This window comes from Agelaius tricolor, unplaced genomic scaffold (genome assembly GCF_023055355.1).
Source record: "Agelaius tricolor isolate 1412-34295 unplaced genomic scaffold, bAgeTri1.0.p SCAF_19, whole genome shotgun sequence".
NCBI lineage: Eukaryota > Metazoa > Chordata > Aves > Passeriformes > Icteridae > Agelaius > Agelaius tricolor.
In genome coordinates this window covers 14,052,832-14,079,062 of record NW_027269279.1, presented here as the reverse complement: position 1 = coordinate 14,079,062, position 26,231 = coordinate 14,052,832, and the positions used below count along the sequence as shown (strand labels likewise).

The 26,231-nt window shown below is 51.5% G+C and overlaps 1 protein-coding gene across 1 annotated transcript; it reads left to right on the top strand.

Annotated features, from left to right (window-relative positions):
* Positions 1-563: 563 nt before the first annotated feature.
* On the top strand, positions 564-25,550 carry TRAP1 (TNF receptor associated protein 1). Its single transcript, XM_071444435.1, has 18 exons — positions 564-720; positions 5,014-5,181; positions 6,278-6,360; positions 7,144-7,284; positions 14,208-14,279; positions 14,962-15,122; positions 15,919-16,028; positions 16,212-16,285; positions 19,175-19,330; positions 19,640-19,760; positions 19,874-19,943; positions 20,105-20,252; positions 20,751-20,936; positions 22,555-22,693; positions 23,163-23,248; positions 23,889-24,034; positions 24,399-24,471; positions 24,746-25,550. Exons 1-18 carry the CDS (start codon positions 639-641, stop codon positions 24,845-24,847), a joined length of 2,118 nt encoding a protein of 705 aa, XP_071300536.1. The 5' UTR covers positions 564-638; the 3' UTR covers positions 24,848-25,550.
* The last annotated feature ends 681 nt before the right edge of the window (positions 25,551-26,231 follow it).

Genomic DNA, 26,231 nt, shown 5'->3' with positions numbered 1-26,231 from the left:
GGCGCAGCCTCTCCTCAACCCTCAGCCCCTTCTGTGAGGGAACGGGGAGAGCCACGGTACCCGAGCTCTGCAGGCTGTGACTGCCGGGCTCCTGCCGCGGCCGGTCCCGTGGAATGGGCTCCCTGTGAGAGCCGTTCACTGTGAGATACCCCAAGGGGTGTCCTACAGGGAGAGCAGGGTGCTTTTGTAACCTGTGTCTGACTCCTTTCCTAACAAGTCCTCAGAAACACGAACGGGATTTTAACAATCACTAGAGGAGCGGTTTGGCAACGGCTTGGCGTCTGACCTCTAGGCAGAGCCCTGGCAACTCCCCCGTGAGGGGCCCCAGGCGGGGCCCTGAGGGGACAGAGCCCGTGCCGCGAGGGAACAGAGCCCGAGCCGTGAGGGGAGCGAGGCGCGGTGCCCCCTGAAGAGCTCGGTCGGGGCCGTGAGGGGAGCGAGGCACGGTGCCCCCTGAAGAGCTCGGTCGGGCCGTGAGGGGACCCGTGAGGAGCCCTCCCTGAGTGAAGCAGCGCGCGCGGGCTGAGGGGCAGGCTGACGTCACCGGGAGCGCGTCAAGCGCAGCCCGCGCGCGGGGGACTGGGCGCGCCCCCGCCCCGTGACGTCATCAGGTTGCGCGGCGGGAGGGCAGCGCGGGCATGGCGGCGGCGCGGGGCGGGCGGTGTCTGCTCGCGGCCCTGCGGCGCTCCGGGACCGCGCCCCGGCTGCGCCCGTCCGCAGGTGAGGGGGGATGGGCGGCGCGAGGGGCGCGGGCCCCGCGCTGAGGGAGCGGCCGGACCTCCACGGCTCGGCCCGGACGGGCGCGCCTGCCCGGAATTGCTCTCGGCCTTGCGCGTCCTCTGGAGGTGCGAAGGGTCCGCGTCCCGCTGGCAGCCCCCGATCGCTCTCGGCTGCTGCCGGCAGGCTCGGAACGGGCGCGGGAGCAGCGCGGGAGCAGCGTGCACAGCGCCGGCGAGCTGACCCGAGAGCGCCCAGCGCTCCTTCCCGGGGAGGGGCGAGTTCTTCTGGCGCTGTGCTGGGAATAGCGCGGGCTCGCGTGGGGCAGGGAGCGAGCTCAGGGCCACCAGCGGCTCCAGGGCCGTGTCCTGCCTCATACAGGGTGTACAGCGTCCTCAGATCGTGTAGCACGGTGAGGTTCGTGCCCTGGCTCGTGTAGGGGTGTGTAATATATCCATGTTTATGTCCTGGTTCATACAGCACTCCCAGTTCATTTCCTGGCCTTTATAAGGTGTGCAGGACATCCAGGGGTACCTGCTGGCTCATACAGGCTGCACAGCACATTCACGTCATGTCCCGGTGCACGTCCCAGCTCACACACGGTGCACAGCCCAGTACCTGCATGAGGGCAGAAGGCAGCAGCAACGTTGCTGTTCTCTGGCCAGTCACTACCAGGGGACGTTACAGATGAGCCTGAAGGGTTTGTGTTTGCCAGGGGTGCACTTGAAGTTTCACCTCAGTCAGCTGACAGGAGTAAGTGCTAAGAAAATTAAAACTCTGAGGCCTCAGTTATGGGATGTGCTCCCTTATCAAGGCCCTCATGCACTGGAAATGTGCCTGTGAGCTGCCATTAACTGAAGCATGGTGAGCAGTGTCCTGCCTGTCAGCAGCCTGTGCTGTTTCCTTATCTCTTGTTGGCCCCTAACTGACAGATCTGCATGTTGTTGCTGTGGTCTGTGCTTTCCCTGCAGGTTATGAAGAGAAAATGTATCAGGGGAAATTGTGTGACAAATAGGGTCACTTTCAGGGTCGGATTGTCAGGTTTATTGTGTCACAGAGTGCCACTTGGGTGTTTCTGGGCAATCCAGCTCTTCCTCCACAGAAATCCCCAGAGCCTTGTTAGCATCCATGTCTGGGAACAAAGCTGCTGCCTCTGGTGGGTCAGACACTGGAGCAGAGCCCGAGTTTTATCCCTTAAGCTGTCACTCAGGCCCTCAGGGAAGAAGCAGTGAGCAGAAGCCGTGTGGGGTGGGGATAAGAGGGAGGGGCAGGATTCTCCTTTGGGCTGTGTCCTGGCTGCAGGGACAGCCCTCCCTCCCCTCACCGGGCACAGCTGCAGTGTTCGCTTCACCACTTCAGAGGCTGGAGCTGGTGCAGAGCTTTTTGGGAGATGTGTTGGTGTGAGTGGGTCAGGCAGGGAATTCTCTTCTCCCCACATTTTTGGGGATCTGGTTCCCAGCTCAGGAGCCCTTTTGTGTGAGGAGATCTGAGCTGGGAGTGGTAAATGCTGGAGCTTTTCCTGCACCAGCTTCCCCGGGCTCCTGCTGACCCAAATTCTTCTCTTTTGTTTTGAGCCACAAACTGCTTTGTGCAGGGTTTCCCACCATAAATCTCTGCCTGGGCTCTGCTCACTGCAGGGCTTTTTCCAGAAGAGCCTGGGCTGTGTTTCCTGGGGGATCACTGTGGTGTCTGGATTGAAAGGAGCCCCTGAGGGCTTTGCTGTGAGTGTGTGAGGCAGGTCTGTGGCCGTGGGCACACTGGGATCACAGAGAGGTGGAATTTGGGGTGCAATGTGGGATTGTGCAGTGATGGGAACAGGAAGGGGTGTGGGCTGTGCTAAAGCTCCACATTCGATTAACTCACTATCAAAAGCCCTGATTTGCCCCAACACATCACAGTGCATATCTGGGGCAAGAGCCATTCCTTCTTTGTCACCTGGGCTTAGGAATTTGTTTCTGAGGCTCGTTATGAGTAGCACATTCCCTGTTACCTCAGCAGGTGCTTCTCAATAGCTCTTGTCTGCTGATAATTGTGTTTTTATACCCAGAATAGCCAGGAGCCTTTTCTGCTCCCTTGCTTCAGGCAAGGACTCTCAAGAGGCAAATGGGCTGGAGGTGCTGCAGTTTGTATTTAATGAGCTCTGGCTCCCTGGCATGGGACAGGCTGCTAATTAAGGATGATAAAACCAAACATTGCACAAATCTGACAGGAACTTCCGAATTGATGGGTGGTGATTTATTATTGTGCTTTGGAGGTAGGGAGGCAAAAATGTGAATACATCAACAATTATAAATAGCCAGAAATAAAATTATAAGTAGCTGTAGTTTCTAGAGTCAGCTGGTGTTCATGGGCTGGACATCTGATGATAGAAATGAACTTAAGGTTTTAAGCTGCTGCTGCTCTGTGTCTTTTTTGGATCCTGGAGTCAGAGAGGGAGCAAAATTCTCTCTTTTATTTCTGCTGTTTGGGAGATATGTGTGTGTCTGTGTGTGTGCTTACGTACAATGCAGTATCCTACAGCACCCAGCATAAAATGAGTATAAAATGCAGTAAAATAAACCCTGATCTGCTGGCCCTTCCCCTCTGGAGATGAGGGACTGGACAGTGAGTGCTCTGCTGCTCTCCACCTCAGCCAGGGCTGTTTGCCCCTTGCTAGGCAATCCAGGCAGTGGAATGGAAGTTGCAGAAGGTGTGCTGTGGTAATGCAGCAGAGCTGTTTGTGACGCAGAGCACAGTTATGCGTGTGGGAGGTGTTCAGATGCATTTAGAACTATTTGTGGGCTCTTTTCTTTAAGGGCAGAATGACTGGGGAGTCATTCAAGCTTCTGGCTGGAGAAGTGGATCTTGATTCAAAGCTTTCTGTGAGGAGGAGGAGGAGGAAGAACGAGGACTGAGAGCCTCCTCTGTCAGCTCTTGAGGATGGGGTGCAGGAGACAGAAGTGCTGTTAAAGCTCAGGGGTTCATGTTCTCCTGCTCTGGAGCAAGTGAGAGCCCAGCATGATGGTCTGGAGCAGCAAGACCTGTTCTTGGTGACCACACTGACTGTAGGACCTGCTGTGGGGGGCAGGAGCTTTGCAGAGCACTTGTGAAGTGAGCCTGAGCCAGAGGAGAGGGATGTTGGTGAAAAGGCTGGAATGCAGAGTTCACTCCAGGGCTGTGGCAAGGTGGAGGAAGGTTCAGGAGGGACTGAGCTCCCTCAGCATGTCAGCTGGCCTGGAGGGCAGGAGGTGGCCTAGGAAGCTGTTTCCAAGGAGGTCACAGATGTGTTTTGGGACTCACACTGTACTAATGGGGTTTGGTTCAGTCTTTGGCTGTTTTTGTCCCCAGTCATGTGAAGAAAGGACCCCTTGAGAATGTCAGGTGTAGGGTTTGGCTCCTTCCCTTGCTGGATGAAACAGCCAACAGGCACAGAGTGAGCTGTAAGGAAAAACCTGAGCTTGTCACTGCTTCCAGCCACTTGTGCTGCTTATCCATGTTCTCCTGGCTCTGTCCAGACTGTCCTGGCCCCTCCTCTGCTTCCCAGACCATCCAGCCTGTTGATGTTCATTGTAGCATGGGGGAGGCCAAGGTGCTGCCTTCCCCAGGGCAGCTGCAGGGTCAGGTCCTCACCCTCTGGGATCCTGCTCTGGCATTATCCCAGCAATTCAGAAATCACTCCAGGGAACAGGCTTTGCTCAGAGGTCTGTGGTGCTGCAATGGTCTTTTTGTGACCAGGTTTGTCTTGATTCATCCCCAACAGAGAAAAAACTGTTGGGTTCACCTGGGCATAATAAAAGGAGGAGAATTGGGAATCCCTGACCTTAAGGGGGTGGTGCCATTTCCTGACTGGTCTCATTTTCCCCGCTGATTTTGGGACTGGTGGCCTTGCTGCTGCTGCATGTGCTGCTTGCCCTGGGCCCAGCTTTGTTGGGGGGTGTAATCCCTGTGCTTGGACAGCCAGAGGCCAAATATCTATTGCCAATTTATATTCTCACAGGCAGTGATGTGAGAGTTGTCTTCAACTTAGCCAGGAAACAGCAGTGAAAGCTGCAGACTGCCTCTTTCTGGTTAATTCAGTAGGAAAGCTGCTAATTGTCATCTTCTGGATAAAATTTTAATTCAGAAGAGCCAAAGTAGCAACTTGCCCTTTGTATGCAGTGAAGGCAGTTCTGGAGGGGAATGGTGGGTGTTGGGTGGTGAGGGAGCTGTTCAGACAGTGTAACTCCCATGGGGTTATCTAGGTGGGACCTCTGGGGAGTGCTCCTGTTGGTGCTGGACTTGTGATGTGTATTGAAATGTCTTCATTTGTGTCTTTAGCAAAAGGAGCAGCATGTCTGCAAAGACAAATCCTCCACCGCTGGAGCCTCCAGCACAATGTTCCTGCCTCCAGCATTGCTGCTGTCAGGATGTACAGCACACAGACAGCAGAGAGCAAGGAGGAGGAGCCCCTGCACACCATCATCAGCAACACAGAGAACGTGAAAGGTGGGCCTGGCACACATGTGGGGATGCTCTTGGGGTGCTCCTGGGTCAAGGTGAGCCCTGCTCAGCAGTGCTGCTGCCTCTGGAGGAAGTGCAGGTGCTGCTCACCACATCCTTTCCATCTGTGTTGCACCATCACCTCCCAAAACCTGGGTGTGGAGGTCAGCATGGCCTTTACTGAGAAAGGGACATCAAGACTGCATCCATGGCACAGTCAGGCCGTTGATGGTCGTGTGTGTGTGTGTGTGGAGGCTCCACAAACACTGGAATTGGCTGAAAAGAATTTTCTGTCCCAGAAGCAAGCTGTACCTGCCCAGGTCATTGCTGTGCACCCTGGAGGTGTGATGAGAGTCCTGGTGTCAGCCCTTTGGCCAGAATGAATTGCTTTGCACAGCTTCAGGGACAGCTGCTCTAAAGCAGTCTGAGCAATGAGTTAGTCCAGCTTAGAAATAACATCTGAACTCTGCCTCTGTGGTTTTCCTGGAGGTACTTTTGAGACTGCCAGGCTGAAGTCCCTGGTGGGGTTGATGTGCTGCCCATGCTCCAGCTTCACCCCATCCCTGGGGGATGTACATCCTCACCAGCAAGGCATGGCACAGGTGATGTGGGACTTGTGCCTTTTCCCTGTGTTTTCCCAGAGTTCTCTAATGCCTCTTGCAGGAGAAAGGAGTTCTCTAATGCCTCTTGCTATTTTTAAAAGGCCAAGGATGGTCTTTCAGCTGTTTTGTAGTTTTAGTTTTTTCTGAGGAGGTTTCTCTTCCTGGGCACAGCTCCCTGCCTGCAGGGCTGGCTGTACAGATGTGTTCATCCAGCCTGGCCTTGGACACTGCCAGGGATCCAGGGGCAGCCACAGCTGCTCTGAGCACCCTGTGCCAGGGCCTCAGCACCTTCACAGGGAACAATTCCTTCCCAATATCCCATCTGTCCCTTCCCTCTGGCAGTGTAAAGCCATTCCTCCTTGTCCTGTCACTTCAGGCCCTTGTCCAAAGTCTCTCTCCAGCTCTCCTGGAGCCCCTTTAGGCACTGGAAGGGGCTCTAAGTGCTCCCTGAGCTTTCTTTTCTCCAAGCTGAGCACCCCCAACCCTAACCTTTATTCCAGGTGCAGCCTCTAAACATGAGTTCCAGGCTGAGACAAAGAAACTGCTGGACATTGTTGCCCGTTCCCTGTACTCGGAGAAAGAGGTAACACACCCTCAGCTTGCTGGGAGATTTTCTGTTGGCAAAGCCCCATCTCTGTCAAGGGATACATCCAAAATGGTTGAACTGGGAGAGGAACTGTTCAGTTCCCAGTGAGTCCTGAGCTTTCATGTCAGGCTTTCTTGAATGATGTTTTTGTAAAACACTTTGAAAATGTACTTTTGAAACAATTTGTAGGTATAGCCAAGTGACTCCAAGCCTTGAGCCTCTGCAGTTTCACACTGAGTTTGGACAAACTGTTCTCTTGGCAGATAATGGGGAAGCACAGGTTGGGGAGCTGGGAATTAGTTTGTGGGGGCCAGTGATCTCCCAGGTGTCTGGGAGGGCTGTGCAGGGCAGTGTCACAGACATCTTTCATGAAAAATCCTTTCTTAAGATTTTTCTTTGTGAGAAGCTGCAGTTTCAGCAACCAAAGGTAACCAATGGTTATCTGCTGCTGTGGAATGCAACAGGTAGACCCGTGATTGGTCTCCTGTGGATGTTTGGATTTACTGACCACTCATAGCAGAGCTGACTCTTGCTCTCTGTCTGAGACACAGATCTTTGTTATTCATTCTTGTCTATTCTTACCTTAGCTAGCTTCTGAAGAAACCTTTTCCTTTCTATTGCTTTTTAGTATAGTCTTAATGTAACATATATCATAAAATAATAAATCAAGCCTTCTGATCATGGAGTCAACATTCTCGTCTCTTTTTCATCCTGACAAGCCTTGTGACCACGGTCACAGGGCAGGGCCAGGCTGCAGGCTCAGGCTGTGTCTGTCCCCAGGTGTTCATCCGGGAGCTGATCTCCAACGGCAGCGACGCGCTGGAGAAGCTGCGGCACCGCCTGATGACAGAAGGGAAGGCCCTGCCAGAGCTGGAGATCCACCTGCAGACAGACAGTGCAAAGGGAACCATCACCATCCAGGTAGGGTCTTATTCCCTGCTGCTCTCATCACTGCCCTTTGTCCTGTGAGGAGTCACTGGCAGCTGAGCAGCAGCACAGTCCCCAAGCCTGCCCAAATATTCTGTCCTCAGTTCTGGTTCATGAGGCTGTAACCTCAGGATTTGATGAGAAACCAGCAATGCTGTCTGCTCCCCATTTGTAGCCATAGGAAAATTTGCTGCTCCTTCTTCCCCTATTGGGAAGTACCAGTGGCTTTTCTCCCTGTATCCCTGTCTAGTGCACTTCCCTGGTTGTGTGAGTTTCTCACTAGTGGGTAAGTTGTGAATCTGGTTTCCTCCTGACCTTTGGGGAGGTTTTCATGCACTTCCTCTTTAAGTCTGAGGTGTTACATGCTTGCTTTTGCAGACCTTCTCTCTCCCCTGGGTGAGGGGAAATAAATGCCAGGGTGGTAAGAAAACCTTCCCATTGCTGCCTGTCTCTCTGTTCCTGCTCCAGGAGAGGCTGAGTCCAGCTTCTGCCCTCAGGCACAGTTGGCACTGTAGATTTGGGCAGTAGCAGAGCACTCCCCTGTGCCCAGGTTTTGTTGTCCCTGCTGGTGACAAAATGCTGACTGGGAGGGAGACAGTCTGTAAGAGCAGTCACCTGTGGGCCTCAGTGTGGGGAGGGACGTGGAGCTGGGCCTTCTCTCTGTACTTTGATCTTGCTTGTGGCTCTTGGCCAGGGTGGGAGGCTGAGCCTCAGTTTTGGTGTTTTCTTGGCAGAGTTCCTAATGTTAAGAAGGCCAACTGGTCATTTTCCTTGTGGAGCTGTCAGCCATGAGTGTGGCTGTGGACATTCCTAGGAGAGCAGAGGAGGAGGAGGAGGAGGATGAGGCAGGCAGCCCTGAGGGACCATGGCAGGTCCAGGGGAGATGTGGCACAGACAGAGCACACAGGCTGATATTTTTCATGTGGGACAAAAGCAGAGGGGGCTGCTGGAGGCTGCACAGTTATTTTATATTTCTGTTCCTCTGCAGAGCAAGTGCTGCAGTTGCCATGGGGAAGTTAGTGCTTGTCAGTGGGCACCACAATCACCAAGCAGAGATTCTCAAACCATGGTGCAGGGGCTTTGCTATTCTGTTGCAGTTTTCTGACTCCAGTTAACACCAATTCTTGAGGAGCCCTCACTTAGCCCCAGGCAGGGGGTCATTCCTGCCATTCATCTTTCCCTTTTGAGATTGTAGTGGACACAAAGCATCTGACTCCATCAAGACATTGTTACCTCTCCTGCCCTGTCTCTGTGGAAGCTCTCCCCTTGTTTGGCAGTTTGGCTGGAGAGCTGCTTGCCCACCTCACAGGGTGCCTCTGATGCCATCCCAGTTAGATGGGTTAAGGGTTGGGATTTTATAACCCCCTGCCTGGCTGCCAGTGCCTCTCTAATGCCATTAAATGAGTCTTAACAAGGAAGCTTTTAACTGCAGCAGTCCTGGGCTGTGGGGAGCAGTGAGAACAACGCTGCTCCAATCTCTTTAATAGCTTTGCCTTCTCCAGAGTGCCAAAAGCTCCTTACCTCCAGTCAGGGGGTTATAAATAACTTCTTGAAGAAGCAAACTGCATATAATGCTTACTGTGAACAAGCATCATTCAGAACATTTCTCTGACTTTCAGGAATGCAAAGGTGAAAGAAGGCTTGCTGCAGTGATTGAGGCAGAGATGGATCTTCCCTTTGCCACTGTTTTGTTTCTGTACCCACTAGGACCCACAAAAAAGAGGCAGCAGGTCCCTCATACATGACCTGTGGCAAGGGTCACCCCTTTTTTATTCCTAGAAGGGTCCCATTGTCTCACTCTGACCCCTGGATCCTTCTCAGATCTTCGTGCTGCTCTGTGCCTCTGCATCTGCTGAATCTCTCCCTTCCTCTTCCAAGCCCTGTAGCATCTCTTTGCATCTCATTGAGCTGAGAAAAGGCAGGTCTGTAAGGTGTGATGGCCCTTACAGGCACATTCCTGGGGGATTGTGTAGATCTGGTACAGGACTGCACTCATCTCTGTTCAGTGACTGCAGTTCTCCTTGTTCTCTGCCAGGACTGAATTCCAGTCATAGGCACAGCAAGACTCAGAATTCTGATGATGTCCTCATTCAGGAATATTCCACCTAAGCATTGCAGTGTAGTGGCTGCTAAGAGGGACGTGTTGACTGAATTCCACCACCTCACTTCCTTCACCAAAATCCTGTTGTTTTAGCAAATTCCACCATTTCCTCCATCCCTTTGAAAACTGCCTCATGTTTCTAGGACAGCTCCATCTGTAGCAGCCACAGCCTGCAAGGTCAGAGTGGTTAAGAAAATCCATTTGAAAATGTGAGGGGTGTGTTTCCAGTGAGAACAGCTCTGCAGAGCTCTGCAGTTCCGCGTGCTGAGGCTTTACCAATGTGATTTTGGACCCTTTGGGGTGGGACCAGAGGGCCTCTTACAGACCCCAAGGCTCTGTGAGCACTGAGCTCACCTTCAGCACCTGCACGAGGTGGCAGGCACTTGGTGGTGTTGGAGCTGTGCAGTTCTGCTGTGCTGGTGGGGATGTGTGAGCTCAGGGCTGCAGCCCTGCTCCTTGCTGAGGCTTAATTTAGGGTTAGGACAGTTGAGAGGAAATGGTTTGAAATGTTTACAGAGCTGATGGCTGCTTCTGCTGGGGGAGGGAGTGTGCTTGCTCTTCCAGCATGGGGGAGCAGCCAGAGCTTGGGCTGCTCCGTTCCCTTTGTTGGGCTTTCATCTTTCTGTTGCTGTCATCCAAAATCAGTGTCTGTGAAACCACAAAATCACCAGTTTGCTGTGTTGGGAGGAGTTAAAATGACTGCAAACACCACTCCTCCCTGCAACAGCTCCCTGTATCACTGAGCAGATCTCTCCTGCCTCACAAACAGCCTGTAACAGGCACTGGGCTGTGCTGGGCTCCAGTAAGGATTGGGATGTTTGGGCTGTAGCAGGTCAGTGCAGATGCACCCTTGTGTCCCACAAAGCTTGGGGAGGGTGGGGGAGCAGGTTCCCCTCCCCTGTGGGACCAGGCTGCAGCAGAGAGGGTGACCTGCACTGTAGCATCTGTGTCACTTGGGCTTGGGGAAGCAGGAGATGGGCAGGTGGAGATAGAGGGGTAAATCTGGCTGTACTTTAGCAAGTCTTAGGTGCAAGTAAACCTACAGAAATGTTCCACAGATTGCAGGGATGGGCTACAGCTTCCAGTGGTTGCATCATCTTTAACAAATAAGCCCAGAACCCAGAAATATAAACACATCTCAAATAACCTGTGGCCCAAGGAAGGAAGTGCACAATCCTTTAGTTCCCTTCACGGCAGAATCAGAGCATGTCCTGTATAAAACTGGGAAATTCAAAGTGGATGAAAGGCAGTACTTTTCTGGACAGTGGGTATTTAGACCTGGATGGGTGGAGGCTGAGCCTGTGGTTTTGCAAAGGAAAGCTCAGGCTCTCTGCTTTGGACAACTCCCATGTACTAGGCCAAGATTACCTCGTGTTCACAGGCATCAGTTTTAGTCTGGCTTTTCATCTGCTGGTTGCTGCTGCTGCAGATGCTTTAATGATCCCAAACCAGAATGTTGCTCTAGTGCAGCTGCTGTCCTGGTCTTGTGGATCTGAAGTCTTTAATCGAGGTATTTAAATAACAGTGGGCACATTTGCTAATCAGACATTTTGGGATTTTATTACCTTATCAACTGGTGAAAGCAGCATGTCTTTATAATATACTCAGTGTTCTTCTGATGCCCCGTTGAGGTTTTACACTGAAATAAATGTTTCAATGTTTGTTTTGTAACAAAGCAAAGTGAAAGACACAATAGTTCAGCCAGGTCCCTCTAACTGGGAGCATTCCTTGCAATGCAGTCATGGCAGAGGCAGCAGTTAATGGCTGCTTAATAGGTTGTTAGGTGTAAGGAAGCTCTGCAAAACTTTAAATTGGACTCAGGTAATGAGCAAAGCTAAACTAATCTTACACAGCAGGTCTCTGCAAACATCCAGCACCCCCACCACAGGGTTAGAACAAAGGGCTCACAAGGCACAAAGGTGCAGGTTAGCAGCAGCTTTGGTACCTTGGAGCTTTCCACACATAAAAAGGTGCTAAAAACAAAGTTCAGCTGATGTCTTTTTGGGGTAAATATTACTGAGTTTAGTTCAACACTTGTGGCCACCAGCCCTTCATACTCTGAAGGTCTGCAGCCTCTTTGTTGTCTTTTATTGGGGATGGTTTGGGAAGGATTTTTACTCTGCACCCTGAGAAGTACCAGAGGAGAAATTCACCCAGGTGAGGAGGTGGTGATTCTGCTGGGTAACAGCAGGTCTTCTGTAATTAACATTCAGCTAATGAAGGGTCAGCACACTGAACTCTGTGTCTTGGTCTCTCCAAGCTGTAGAGAAACACCTGGCACATGGAACTCTGAGCATATCCCTCACATTTTGTAATTTGAGAAGCCCCAGGTACAATTTGCTTTGTGCTGTTACAAATAGCTCTCCTGTGGCTGTGGTCAGCCTGATAAAGGTTTTCTTGCAGGCTGAAGGGAGGGCTAGAACCGTGTGCAGGGGAAGAGAAGTTGTAATGCTGTGGGTGCTGATGGTGGTGGGCAGAAGGAGTGTGCAGGAGTTGGGTGATGCCATGGTGGACCCTGGTGCCCAGCAGCCAAGCAGCAGCTGCTGCAGCACAGAGCAGTGTGAGGAGGGCAGTAGAAATTCCACCAGCTGCTTCCTTGGAGTTCATGGAGCTGGAGCTGCCAGCACTTGTGTGAGCCCAGCCTGAGGTGGGCTGCTCACAGGCAGGTTCAGTTGCCTCCCATGACTGCAGAGTTCCTGCTCTGCAGAGCTCAGCTCCCATCTCTCCTCTGCTGCTGCTTTATTCCCATTCCCCTGAGCAGCTCCATGTGGTGAGGGGAGCCAAAGAAGAGCTGCAGGAAATGTGGACATGGCAAGGGTGGCTTGAATCTTGATGGTGTCTTCATCCTAATCCATCCAGGTGTTTTCCTGCAGGAGGGAATGTCTGCTTTGCCAGGCTCTTCACTTTCTGCTCCCCCTGTCAGCATCCTGGCTGTTTGAGCCCTGCTTTCTTTGTTCATGAGATTCACCCTCATCAAAGCAGTCTCCAGGAACTGTCATTAAGCATTCTGCAGTAAGTTTGGCAGGGCATTAGGAATTCAATAGCCAATAAATTAATGGGGTAAGGATGTATTTTTTTTAACACACTGGAATTTGGGAGTACATGCTGTGCTATAAATAGAAGTGGATCAGAGTTCTGTTCAGGGTCTGGCATGAAGAAAAACTGAACCAGATGCTGAAAGCTGTTCTTTCTGGCTTTTTCTTCCCTGGGGGGAGGGACCATGTCAGATTCCTGAGATTTTGCCATACGCTGTTTGTTTTCCTTGGCTTTTCATCTCTCACTGTTGAGATCGTACTGGGCATCATCCCTGTTCTCAGCCAGGACTGGCCTCACTGGATTTAACCAAAAGAAGGGGATTGCTGTGCCCTGACTTTTGGGGGCAGGAAAATGTCTTTCCCACATGGCACCTCACAAGCTGAACAGTTCAATCCTTTAGTGCAGTTAAGCACTGCATTAAGAAATCCATAGTGCCATTAACTTACTTTGGTAATAAGCCCAGTAAATGCCCCATGGGTGGCAGAGGTCACTCTGGCTCCTCACCTCTGAGCCACCTAAGAGCTGCCAGCTCTGTTGCAGCTGATTTTGCTGACCCTGCACACCAAATCCCACCCCTGGTAAGGCACTGGGGATGTGTGAGCCCACTCTGGATGTGCCAGCTGCTGTCAGCTGTGATAACCATGCTCACAGGTACTCAGGTAGCACTGAATCCCTCATGGGAATGAGAATCACATCTCACTTGGCTACTTTTCACCTCAGAGAGTGGCTCAGAACATGTAACAGTGGGTTCTTGGGATGCTTGTGTTGGGTAGAGAAGCTGCTGGGATTTGGGAGGGGGAATGGCACTTTGTTCTTGGGAGGGGCATCCTGGAGGGCAGTAGCCTGCCCTTTGCTCCTGTGGAAAATGTGTGTGGAGCAAGTCTGAAAACACACTGGACAACAGAAGGGGAAAGATTTTTTTGTGTGAGGGTGGCCATCTCTAGCTGGGGTTTGCTGTTACCTTTGTTGCTTGGGATGTCATGCAAATTGAAGTTGCAGCCAGGTTTGAGCCTTACTGCAGCCTTTTCAGGGTGGTGCTGCTGCAGGCTCTGCTGCCTGAGATGTGTGAGCTGCAGGGAGATGTTTATCTGCATGCAGCAGTGCAATTCTGGAATAACCTGGGAGTGACAAGGAGCTTGGGCAGAGCATCACAAAGTGTAGCTGGTGCATTGGATTTTGGCTGCTGTTCCCATGGGAATGCCATACCCAGCTCTCCTGGACATTGACAGCTTCATAGTCACACCATGGAGCACAGGGCTTGCAGAGAAGGGTCTGGATTACCTGAGAGTTAAGGGCTTTGCTGCTCTGCTGCTGCTTCCCAGTGTTCCACATCTGCAGACTGCAAACAAGCTGCTTCTCTCTGCTCCTCACTCCCCCTCAGAGCAGTTCAGGAATGGAGGCTGTCTCTGTGCATGACATCTGGCACTGTGGGGCCATGCCTGGCTTCACATCTCTTTCCTGCACTGCCATCCTGTGCTTTTTAGAGGGATGTAGAATCAAGCCTGTCCTGGCATGGTTTTGTCTTTCCCTGAGAAATGGCCAGAGTCTCTGAGCTTTCTGGGGTTTGCAGGGAGCTGTGGCTGCCCCTGGGGCTCTGTGCCCTCTGAGTCTGTGTTCCTGGCCATGGGCAGATGGAGGCACAGCTGGAAGTCTGCTGTTGGATTTACTACTCAGAGGGGAAGGAGACAGTGGGAGTTGGAGGCAGAAGTTGCTTGGGTGCTGTTTGCTGGAGCAATGGTTCCCTGCTGGTATTTGAGCTGCAATTGCTGTTTCTTTTCAGGACACAGGTATTGGGATGACCCAGGAGGAGCTCATTTCTAACCTTGGTACCATTGCTCGATCAGGCTCAAAGGTAACTTGGGATGAGGATCCTTCTCCCTCCCTTAAAAAACTCTTCTCCAGTTGCAACCACTTTTGTTCTCCCAGTAATTTTTCATTCTGTTTTGTCCCTTGGCCCTCAGCCCAGCTGTGAAATGACACCCCCTCTTGGGAGGTGAAACCTGCCTGTGGAGCCTCCTGGCTTTCAGTGGTCCCTGCTGTGCTGTGGGAGGCCCAGGGAGCCCAGGCAGTGCTGTTGGGCCCTGTGTGTGGCACTGCTGCACCCACTGCCCTCACTCCAAACACCCTCCAGCCCAGCCATCCCTACAGAGGGGCACCCACCCACTTGGCATTTGCCCCCTGTCCAGGGGAGCAGCAGCTCTGTCCCCACAGCAAGGTGTTGTACATATGTACCTGATTTTTGTTTTCATCTCTGGAGGCACCATTTTAAGGTTTCCTGTTCCTGATTGAGACCAAGCTCTTGCTTGTTTTCCTTTTACTGCTCTAAGCAGTGCTCCCCTTTTCCAGAGGTGCAGTCCCTGTGCAGAAACCCTTTTCCTTGGGAACCTTCCTCAGAGCATTGATGCAGGAGCATGGGGTGAGGGTGCTGCACTGCCAGGCTGCAGTGCCTGAGGAGCCCAGCTGGGCATTGATCACAACCTCCAGCAATTCCTGAAGTCACTTTGTGCTGGTTTGTGTCTCCTTTGTTCCTGCAGGCTTTTCTAGAAGCTCTGCAGAGCCAAGCTGAAGCCAGCAGTAAAATCATCGGCCAGTTTGGAGTGGGTTTCTATTCAGCCTTCATGGTGGCTGATAAAGTGGAGGTGTTCTCACAGTCAGCAGAGCCAGGCAGCCCAGGCTACCACTGGTCATCTGATGGGTGAGGCTGCAAAGAGGGCTGGCAGCGTGGGGGGCTGTGTCCAGACCAGGCATGGCCTGAAAGCCCTGCAAAGACAGGGCTTGTGTGTTCTTCCAGGACCTGGCTGAGTGGTTTAGGTCCTGCTCTAGTTATACACAGTAACAAAGCCCGGCCAAATGTGTGGGAACTGCAAGGGCAGGGTTGGTTTTTCAGAGCAGACATGCTGTGGACAGAGTGCCTGCCTGTGCTGTTCATCCCAGCTCAGGGGGCCACACCACAGGGACAAACTGAACCTCCTGGGTCTAATCATCCTCTGAGGTTTGGCTTGGGGCACCACAGAGAGCAGAGCTTGTGCAGCACTGGGAGCTGCAGGTACATCTCCCTGGGGGTCACAGCTGTGTGCTCATCCTTTGCTTTTTGCTTCAAGTTGCAAATATCTGTGATGGCAAAGCTGTGGGCTGCTGGACATGTTGGAATTGGAGCTTCTGAGGGTGACAAGCTCAGCATCCCCTTAAAATTTCCTGAGAATAAAGAATTTACTACATTATTTAAATTCTTGAGAAAACTGAGACACCAGACTGGTTTGGGTTTTCAGTAGCTAGTGTTTTTGCAGAGCAGTGTGTCCTGGGTCTGGGTCTCTGGGGAAAACAGCCACATGTTTTTTGGGGTTTCTCAGAGCATAAGGAGTATTTGACATTTTTTTGCCTTTTCCTCTCAGCCTTGAAGTGTTGTGTTTGCTCTCAGTTGAACAATTTCTCTGTGCTATCATGAGTGTACCTGAGGCACAAACTGACACAGTGTTTGTTTCTAATCCTAGTTCAGGGATGTTTGAGATTGCAGAAGCATCTGGGGTCAGAGCTGGGACTAAGATTATTATACACCTGAAAGAAGACTGCAAAGAATTTGCAAATGAAGACCGAGTCAAGGGTGAGTAGAGGAGGGGAATGCTGTTCCCCCTAGGCTCTGGGAATTCTGTTGGTGCTCACAGATGGGAGGTGAATTTACAGGTTTTCTCCTCTCCTGCAACTCCTTTCACCTGCTGTTACTGAGGGAATTCCTGCTGTGTTGTTTCCACAAAGGTGACCCTTCTGTGTCTTCTTTCCATTCCAGAGGTGGTGACAAAATACAGCAACTTCATCAGCTTCCCCCTGTACCTCAATGGGAGAAGAATTAACACTTTACAGGTGAGGTGGAGGCCACAGGCAGGTCACTCATGGAGGTGAACCTCTGTAATGCTCCCCTGGAGACAGGAAACAGCACAAAGCTGTCCCTGGAAACCAGGGGAGGATTGGCCAGGATATCTCAGATCTTGCAGTGATCAGTTAATTAGAACAAAAGGAGACAATCCAGCTGAAGTCATATCTGCAACAGCTTCTTTGCATTTATTGTGGAAAAGTCTTGGAGATCAGCAAGATCTGTTCTCTTCCCTTGTCCTGAATTATTATTTCAGTGCTTTATAATGCTTATTCTGTTCAAACTATGTGACACGTTAGTGCTGATGGGATTGGTGGTGTGCTGACACCTCTCACTGCAGTTCTTTCTGTCCTTTACATGGAATAGCCACTGCCAGGGAGTGGTTGGGGTTTTTCAGCAGCTCACAGCCTGATTTATTCCCAGCTCCTAGCTGAGCATTTTCTGACCACTGGCATTATACTGCAGCCAGATCCATTTTACTCAGATGTTCTTGGCCCAATTGTAGGCATCACTTGGGAGAAATTAATTATCTTTAAAACAGAAATCTATTAATCATTTTCCTCCAGCATCTTCTCTTCTGATTGTTTAAAGCTTTCTCACCTAAGAGAGCAGGTAGAGAGCATGTGTTTGGCTTTTTGTTTCCCGGAATGTGGCACCGACTGCACAGACTCTCAAGACTGTATTTAAACATTTTACCATGTTAATTTATCTAAGGTTCTGTAATTGGTGTTATTAGTCACTGATTATTTATTTGGATTCCTGCATGATAGTGTTTCTGTTCCAAAGGCTTTCTAGCTGTGCCCCTTAAATTACAAAACCAGAAATAGCTTTAGACAGCTGTTTGCTCTCTCTGCCTGACAATCAATAGAACAGGCTCCCTGGAGAAGAGCAGTAGTAGAGCAAGGGGTGAAATGCCCTTAATAGAGTCATGGACTTTTATCTTCTTATCAGAAAGTCTGTTTTCCCTTGGGTTACAGCAACAGCTTGATTCTCATCATGCTCCCATTTCATGCTTTTTCTTTATCCAGGATCTTGGCTTTGTGCTTTTCCACACATCAGCATCAGTTCACTGCAAACAGAGCCACAGTTGGTTCCCTGGTGGGATTTCTCCTCAATGAGCCTGTGAATGCTCACAGCATGGAGCTGGGGTTTCTCTGCTCTAACTGGGATAACTGTTAGCTACAAGTGAGCCCCTGAGAATGCAGCACTTTCCAAAACACAGCTACTGTAAACACCTTAGCTCCCAGTGAGTCCATAATCCTACCTGTGATCCTGCAAACCCTCCAGGACACTTGTGTCTGCTGGAAATGAAGGGAAGTTACCTGTGGAACAAGGCTGTGAGGCAGAGGAATCCTTAAGGATTTCAGGGCTGCCAGGGACCTGAAACTCTTGGGCTCTGAGGTGGGCTGGATGTTGGTGTTGTCCCCAGAAATCGCTCCTGTCGCTTGTTTGGGCTTGAGTGGCAAAGAGAGGCAGTGACTGAGGGGGGCTTCACCCAGCTGGAAACACACAGTTCTGCATTGAGTCCCACATCTTTGCTGGGTGCGAGTCTTTAGCTCAGGTACTGGAAACTGAAACATGCTGTGAGCATGGGCTGAGTGCTTCAGAAAGCACTGGGGGAGTTAGAGCAGCAGCAGCAGGTGGGCCTGGAGCTCATGGCATGTGTTCATGTGGGAAACAGTGGTGGAGCAGTGACCCTGCAGTGGTTCACAAAGCAGCTCCCAGCTCCACAGGGGTGAGGCAGGGGCTGCCCTCCTGAGCCTGGCACTTGTGTTTGCATCACTGTTGAACAAATCAGCAGAACAAATCAGCAGAAAACAGTGCAGGAGCTGCTTCACAAGCTCTTAGCTGAGACAGTGGCCTCCCTCAGAGAGGCAGGTTGGTTACAAAAGGCTCACTAAAAATTTTGCTTTTCCTTTACTTGCTGGTTAGGCCTTGAGAACTTGACCAGTATTGCCAGTCAGTTGAGCTGTGGGATCTGCCCAGGATGGCCATTGGCAAGTGTGATGTCAGGACCCAGGACATCCCTCTGGCTGTCCTGAGCAGCCAAGACTCCTGCCAGGGGTCTCAGAGACCCTGGCACAGAGCCCAAAATGCCCCTGTGGTTTTGATTATGACTCCTGGAGCAAGTTACCAACCTTAGATGAAGATCTGCAAGCCACGACAAATTAAGTAGAATGATAGTGAGTTTATCACAAAGTGAAAAAGTAGATTTTGGGGTTTTTAGAATGGGGATTCAGGGGGGCAAGATGGAGAGATCTGGGTATGTCCTGCCTTTCTCCTTCTTCTTCTTGGCCTCCATCTTCTGCAGTGATGTTAGCACTTTTAGATTAGAGTAGAAGCTCACTGTATAGGTGATAGTTATTGGAAAGGAATTGTAAACATTGTATATGTAGTTTTTAGTATAAAGATATAACACCACCCTGGGGGCAGGCAGAGTGCCTCAGGCTGTCGTGCTGAGCAGACCTTGGCTGGGCAGGAGAGAAAATTTTATAGATAAGATACAATAAACAACCTTGAGACCGAGAAATGAAGAGCCCTGACTCCTTCTTCAAGCGCCGGGCTGGGAAAAGAGACTTTCTAACATTTCTCTGAGTCACTCTGACCAGCTAGAAGCCCCAACAGTGTGAGGCAAAGGAGGTTAGCCAAATCCCATTTGTTTGGGGCTAGACAAAGCTGCCCTATAGATGTTGCAGGGCAAGAGTTACCTCTGAGGGGTGGCCAGATGAGGGGCAGTAGCTTGTTCATTGATAATGTGCCTGAGCCACATCTTGCTCCCAGGCTGTGCCTAAGAGTCTGTTTGAAAGGTTCTGTTTCCCTGCTCTGGCATCCTGGAGGCCAGAGAGCTGATGGGAACTGTTCTCCCTGCTCCTGCACAGGCCCTGTGGATGCTGGAGCCCAAGGACATCGGCGAGTGGCAGCACGAGGAGTTTTACCGCTTCATAGCGCAGGCCTATGACAAACCCCGCTACGTCCTGCACTACAAGACCGACGCTCCCCTCAACATCCGCAGCATCTTCTACGTGCCCGAGCAAGTACGTGCGCTGCCCTGGAACCTCTGCCCAGCCTCTCTGAAAGGGGAGAAGGGCAGAGCTCCTTAGGGAAGGGAGGCAGACATGGCTGCAGGGAGGAATATCCACTGGGGCATCTCTGCAGTGGGCTGGTGTCGCTGGGTAGTTGGGATAATGAGCCATGAGAGGAGCAGGGGGATGGCTTGACTGGGTCTCTAGGGAAGAGAGCCAAGACTTCAGCTCTCGTTGGGTTCAGCATTGTAGGGAAGACCACGGTGTGATGTGGGGCACCATGCACAGTGTGGGTGTTACCTCCTGTCTCTTTTCCTGCAGAAGCCATCCATGTTTGACATCAGCAGGGAAATGGGCTCCAGCGTTGCCCTCTACAGCCGCAAAATCCTCATCCAAACCAAAGCTGCAGACATCCTGCCCAAGTGGCTGCGCTTCCTTAGAGGTGGGTGTGCCACCAGGAATAGCAGGTTATGGACGATGGCTTCCACAGGGGCTGCCCTCCTGAGCCTGGCCCTTGTGTTTGCATCACTGTTCAAGGGTTGCTTTGTGTTCCAGGTGTTGTGGACAGTGAGGATATACCCCTGAATCTCAGCAGGGAGCTTCTGCAGGAGAGTGCCCTGATCAGGTAAGCAAGAGTATCTCTGGACTGAGATACAAGGAAAAGATGTAAAGCCATGAGGGAAAGGGGACAGTGGACTCACTACAGCCCTGCACAGAGAGATGTTCACCTAAAATGTCTTGTCTGGCTCTAGCAGCTGTCTTAAAAAAGGCTTGTTCCTCCTGCAGGAAGCTCCGTGATGTTTTGCAGAAGAGGTTGATCAAGTTCTTCATTGACCAGAGCAAGAAGGACCCTGAGAAATATGCCAAATTCTTTGAGGAGTACGGGGTGTTCATGAGAGAGGGGATTGTCACGATAGCAGAGCAGGATGTCAAGGTACCATGAATCTTGAAACACTGCAGCTGATGGGAAAGATCACCATGAGCTGGCATGAGGGAGACTGCTACTTCCCATGGAACTTGCACACCCATAACTTGTGTTCCTGGGTCTGCCAAGACCTATGGATTCTCTAGTGCCTCATCTTTCACTCTTTCTGACTGGTGCTGCTTCCCATTTATTTTGAGACCCTGCAGAGTCTCTGTGCCCACACTGTTGTCAGCCCTTCCTGGTGACATGAAGGGCTGATGACAATGTCAACTACAATGGGCAATAAAGATGGGCCTTCCCCTCCTGTTGCCTAATTCCCATTTCCAGAAGAGCTTGACCTACATCCTCTCTAGATCACTTTTCTGCCTCTTTAATATCTGGAGCAGGAAAAGGAGGGATTCAAAATCCCCTGAGCCATTTTGTATGGCTGCCAAGAGACACAGGAATCCTTGGGGTTGGGTGCAGCTCAGTGACCCAGCTGAGCTGACAGGAGCACATTTCCTGCAGGAGGACATAGCAAAGCTGCTGCGTTACGAGTCGTCGGCGCTGCCCGCGGGGCAGCTGACCAGCCTGAGCGACTACGGCTCGCGCATGAAGGCCGGCAGCAGGAACATCTACTACCTGTGTGCCCCCAACCGGCACCTGGCCGAGCACTCGCCCTACTTCGAGGCCATGAAGAAGAAGGACATGGAGGTGGGTGAGCAGTGGTGCCACATGTTGCAGTGTGATGTCATACCTTGCCTCAGTTTCCCGGTCCTTCCCCAGGTGCCAATCACCACTCCCTTCCCCTCCCTTTCCCCTGCTGAGTGCTGTCTGTCAATCTGGCATTCCAGAAGGCAGAGCTCAAAAGATGCCTTTCAGCCCTGGGGGACATTGGGCCAGCCAGGTGTCATTTGTCCCCTGAGACTCCCCTCCCTTACCTGCTTGGTGGGATCCCTGCCCCTTCCCTGCCCCTTTCCCCGGGGTTAAAAGACACAGCAACCACACGGTTCAGGGAGGTTCTCTTAGGGCTGTTGCTGCATTCAGAGGCTTATGGGCCAGGAATAAAGCTCTGGATCGAAACCCTCCAGCAAGAACCCAACTCCTTTCCTTCAGCATCACCTTAAGCTTCTCCACCAGAGGTAAACCCGAGCTCCTGCATGCCTGGACTTGTCCCAAGCACCCAGCTGCAACATGCAGCTGGCCAAAGGTGTCTCTGAGGTGAAACCACCACAGCTGCTGCCTTTGGTCAAGCAGCAAGGGCCAGACGAGCCCAGGCACGTTCCATCTGACTCTATTGGTATTAATTCCAACAGCCACAGCCAGGGGAACACCCTGAGCTGCTGCAGTAATGGTCAGGGCTGGTTCTCAGGGCTGAGCATGGCACTGAGGCCTGTGATAGAGCCCTGCCAGCATGGTGCCTTTGCCTGGCCCCCTCTGCCTCTGCTCTGTGACATGAGGCCAGGAGGAACCTGTCACACACTCTTAACTACAAGGTTAAACAAAACCATGCAGCTGTTAGGAGTATCCAAAAGAGGGCCATGGGAGTGGTGAAGGGCATGGAGGAGAAGCCATATGAGGAGCAGGTGGGGGCACTTGGTCCATTCAGCTGGAGAAAAGGAGACTGAGGGGAGACCTCATTGTGGTCTTCAACATCCTTACAAGGGCCAGCAGAGGGACAGGGGTCGATCTTTTCACTCTCATGACCCAAGGGAATGGCTGGAGCTCAGCTGGGAGGTTTAGGTTGGGTATCAGGAAGAAGTTTTCACCCAGAGATGTCAGACACTGTGACAGGCTCCCCAGGGAAGTGCTCACAGCACCAAGCCTGTCTGAGTTCAAGAAGCATTTGGACAATGCTCTCAGACACAGGGATTGTTGGGGTGTGCTGCACAGGGAAGAGCTGGGACAATGATCCTGATGGGTCCCCTACAACTCAGCATATTCTGTCATTTAGTACTTGTACAGACACTTGGTTCTTATATCTGTTTCCTACCTTTGCTGGATCCCAGAGCAGGAGGCTGGGGGCTGCTGTGCAGGGCTGGAATTGTGTTACATTTGTCCTCTGTGGGCAGGTGGCCCTCTCAGGTGTGGAGTCAGTGCTGGTTCTCACTTTCCCTGGGCAGCAGAACTTGTTCAGCTGCAGACCTGCCACCCATGGTAACCAATCCCTCAAGGGTTTGCTTTCATGTCAGGCCCTGAGTGACAGTCACTGTGGGGTTGAACCTGTGAGTTTCCTGTGTGATATTGCTGCTGTTTGGTACAGAGCTGCCTTGGGAAGGAGGGAATGCTGTTACATCCCAAACAATGCGTTGCTGTCCCTTTGTTGGCACAGGTGCTGTTCTGCTATGAGCAGTTTGATGAGCTGACACTCTTGCACCTCCGGGAGTTTGACAAGAAGAAGCTGATCTCTGTGGAGACAGACATTGTTGTTGATCACTATAAGGAAGAGAAGTTTGAGGAGAGCCGCCCAGGTACCGTGAGCCTCCCCCGTCCCCTCCTGCTGCACACTGCCCTGCTACCCTGAGCAAGCAGTGAGGGGACACCTTCCTCCCCTGTTCTTGCAGCTCCTGAGCAAGAGCCTTCCACCCTCCCATTCTCATGGTCTGAGGTAGCTTAGAGTTTTTGCAGACTGGATTCGTCTCACATGATCAAAGTTAAATGGAATGTCATGTGTGGAGTTGCCATGATTTTATTTCAACCCCATGCATATATCTGGTGCCCAGGCAGAGGCAGGCAGCCCCTGGCAAGGCATGAGCCTGCCCTCTCCAGGTGTGGCACAGTCTGGGATGAGGATATGTAGGTGTGTGCTGAGTGGTGCTGCACTCCCACTCCCACAAGAGAACTGATAAATGAAAGTGTGAAATGGAAGAGTGGAAACTCAGCTCATTGTCCATTGCACACTATAGATGCACACTCAGATGTGCCCTCTTTCCCTGCCAGCTGGAGAACGTCTGACAGAGAAGGAGGCTGAGGATCTGATGGCCTGGATGAGGAATGCCTTAGGCTCTCGAGTCACTGGGGTGAAGGTGGGTATTCTGTGTCTGGGTAGCTGAGTACAGGAGATCCATGGAGGTAACGATCTAGGGGAAAAAGATGAGAGGTGGTTGGGGATCTGCTGCCACAGAGTTTTCTTTGGACACTGTGGGAAGACATTCTTCTCTGTGCCTCCTGTAAGTGGTGTGGAAAGGTGTATTGGCAAGGAATGCTTTGGGTCCAGCTGCAGCCACTGCCTGTGGACTGTGGAGCCATTTGAGCCCCCATCTTTCCTGCTGGTTTAGGCAGCTCCTGTGAGATGGGAATGAATCATCTTGGTGTAGACCTGTGCTGAGGAGACTCCAAGCCCTCAGACTTTCCCCACATGTCCAGGCTTTCCACATCAATAAGAGTCTTTTGGAAGTCTTATTTTGCAGTGTCTGATATTGTTCTGCTGAAATGCTGAGTTGAGGACATCAAGGGTTTTTTGCAAGTTTGTCATCCTTCTGCTTGATTTGTGAAAGCTTTTCAGAGTGTTTGCTTGAATGGTAGCTATGTGTTGAGGGCTGCCAATTTTACTGCAGGCTCTATCATTTGGGCCAAGGCAGGATTGGGATTTGCAAGCCTTGGGTGACCTTTTCCATTCTGGATGTGCACTGTCCATGGCAGCCCTGACCGGTGCTTGTGCCGCAGGTGACCCCGCGGCTGGACACGCACCCTGCCATGATCACCGTGCTGGAGATGGGCGCTGCCCGCCACTTCCTGCGCATGCAGCAGCTGGCCAAGACCCAGGAGGAGCGAGCCCAGCTCCTGCAGCCCACCCTGGAGATCAACACAGGGTAAGGGGGGACAGCAGCAGCACTAGGCCTGGGGCACAGCAGCCTCTCAGCAGTGGAGGCGGAGAGGAGGCCGTGTAAAGGCTGCCAAGTAGCAGAGTCCTCCCCAGTATGTGCAGTCAGTGCCACAGAGCCTTCATCTGTGACACTGAGTGGCACCTTCAATGTGAGCCCCCCACACACAGTGTGCAGCCCTCTGGGGACCATGGGGGTTGTAGGGACAGATAGGAGAGAAGAGAGAAGCCCCCAGAACAGGAGCAAGGAAGTTGACTTTGGTGATCCACTGTGACTTAGCTGCTCATTCTGGAAATAAATTTCTCACTGTGTCCTAAATCAGCAAGTTTCAGTGTTGATCTCTCTCTTACAGGCATGCTCTGATTAAGAGGCTCAGCGAGCTGAAGGACAGTCAGCCTGATCTGGCCCAGATGTTGCTCGACCAGGTGAGAGTTGGACCTTCTCCAAAAGCAGCACCATCCTTCCCAGAACCAGCTTGCAGACCAGGCATGGCAGGGAACAGGGTGAACCATTACAGTGGGCAGGAGTCACAGCCTTCTGTGGCCCCTGGGTATTTCTGGGACTTGTGGTCGATGTTTTCCTAGCAGGTGCCCTAGAAGACATTCTTGGTTTCAGCATGCAGGTCCTGGGAGTAACGTTCCCTTCCTCCCTCAGGCAGGTTGCTTTGGTGCTTATTTAGTGCTTTCTTCTCTTTTTCAGATTTATGAGAATGCCATGATTGCAGCAGGACTGAATGAGGACCCCAGGCCAATGGTGAACCGGCTGAATGAACTCCTCACCAGAATCCTGGAGAAGAACTGAGCCCCAAGGACTGAGGGATGAACTCTGTGCTGACCTCGTGCCTCAGGCACAGCCACTCTCAGCAGCTGCTTGCAGGCACTGTCCAGCACAGGTTCATGGGCAGAGGGCAGGGACAGTGCTGGGGACATCCAGCCCTCCCTGCACGGGGAGGAGCCACCTGTAATTATCAGATCCCACATCATCAGCTTGTTCAAAGTGCAGTGCTCTTAGTGGGGACAAAATCCAGAGGTTGCTGCTTAAATAATGTGCCCAAATTTCTGACATGAGCCTGAAGAGCCTCATTTCATACTGTTTCTTAAAATGGCCTTTCTTAAAACAGATGTTGGCAGCAAGATCCCCAGTTAGGTCTGTGAATACACCCCCCTATCCACAAAATCCCTGCTCACCTTTGTGCTCTGAACAAGCACTGGAAAAATCAATTAATTAGTTAAGAAACCTCCAGGTCTGCCCAGGCAGGAGCAGTTTGCTGGCATGGAGACAGCTTGCTGCCTTTGGCAGACACAGATCTGTTGGTGGAACATGGCAGAAAAGATCACTGAGCTGCTGGCTAAGGAAGTTCATCCTGGTCTTGTGGAAAAGGGGAAGTAACTGGGAGGCAGCTTTGTACTGTGTGGCTTTCTGGAGAGTCTGTGGGATAAACTGCATGCCTAGCTGATGTGTATTTATGATAAATAAACAGTTCTTATTTTCTAGACATCCCCCACCTTCAGTCTCCTCTTTATTTTTTTGGTCTTTATGTCTTCCAGCTGGTGATGTTGGTTTGTCTCTCTTTGGATGCTGTTTGGTTCTTCAGGACATCAAGCACTGGACATGGTGGCCATGAAAACAAGAGAGTGTAGAGGGAAAAGCAGGGGAATCTGTAGCTGTGAACCCTGTTAGTTTTGTGTCTGAAAATGGGATTAGCCCTTGGTTTGAATGAAGGAGCAGTGGCTGTTCAGACAGAAATGCCATGCTAGATTCCCTCTGTGTCTGCTTTACACCATGCAAATGGTTTATAAGAATCCTTTCTCCTGCTCAGTGGGGCTCTGAGCAGCCCTGGTATTTGTTTAGCTTATCTTTAAATTGCCAGATCAAGATGCTGGGACTGGGTTTGGTTAACTCTTTGGGTGCTGTGCTGGGCAGGACAACCTCCAGCTCTTTAAGCTACAGGAAGCCTGGCTGTGCACAGAGGAGAGAAAAATTCCTGCTGTTTGGGGGACCATTTGAGAAGTTTTATTAACATCACCTAACATTTCATTTTTGTTCAGATATGGAAGAGGAAAAGAATAGGGACAGTTTAGAGAGTGCTGAGACAGTCAAGGAGTCACCTTTTCCATCCTACAGCTGGTGATAAATCCTGTCAGGAACATTGTGGCAGGACCAGGACAGTGACTGTCCCCATGGG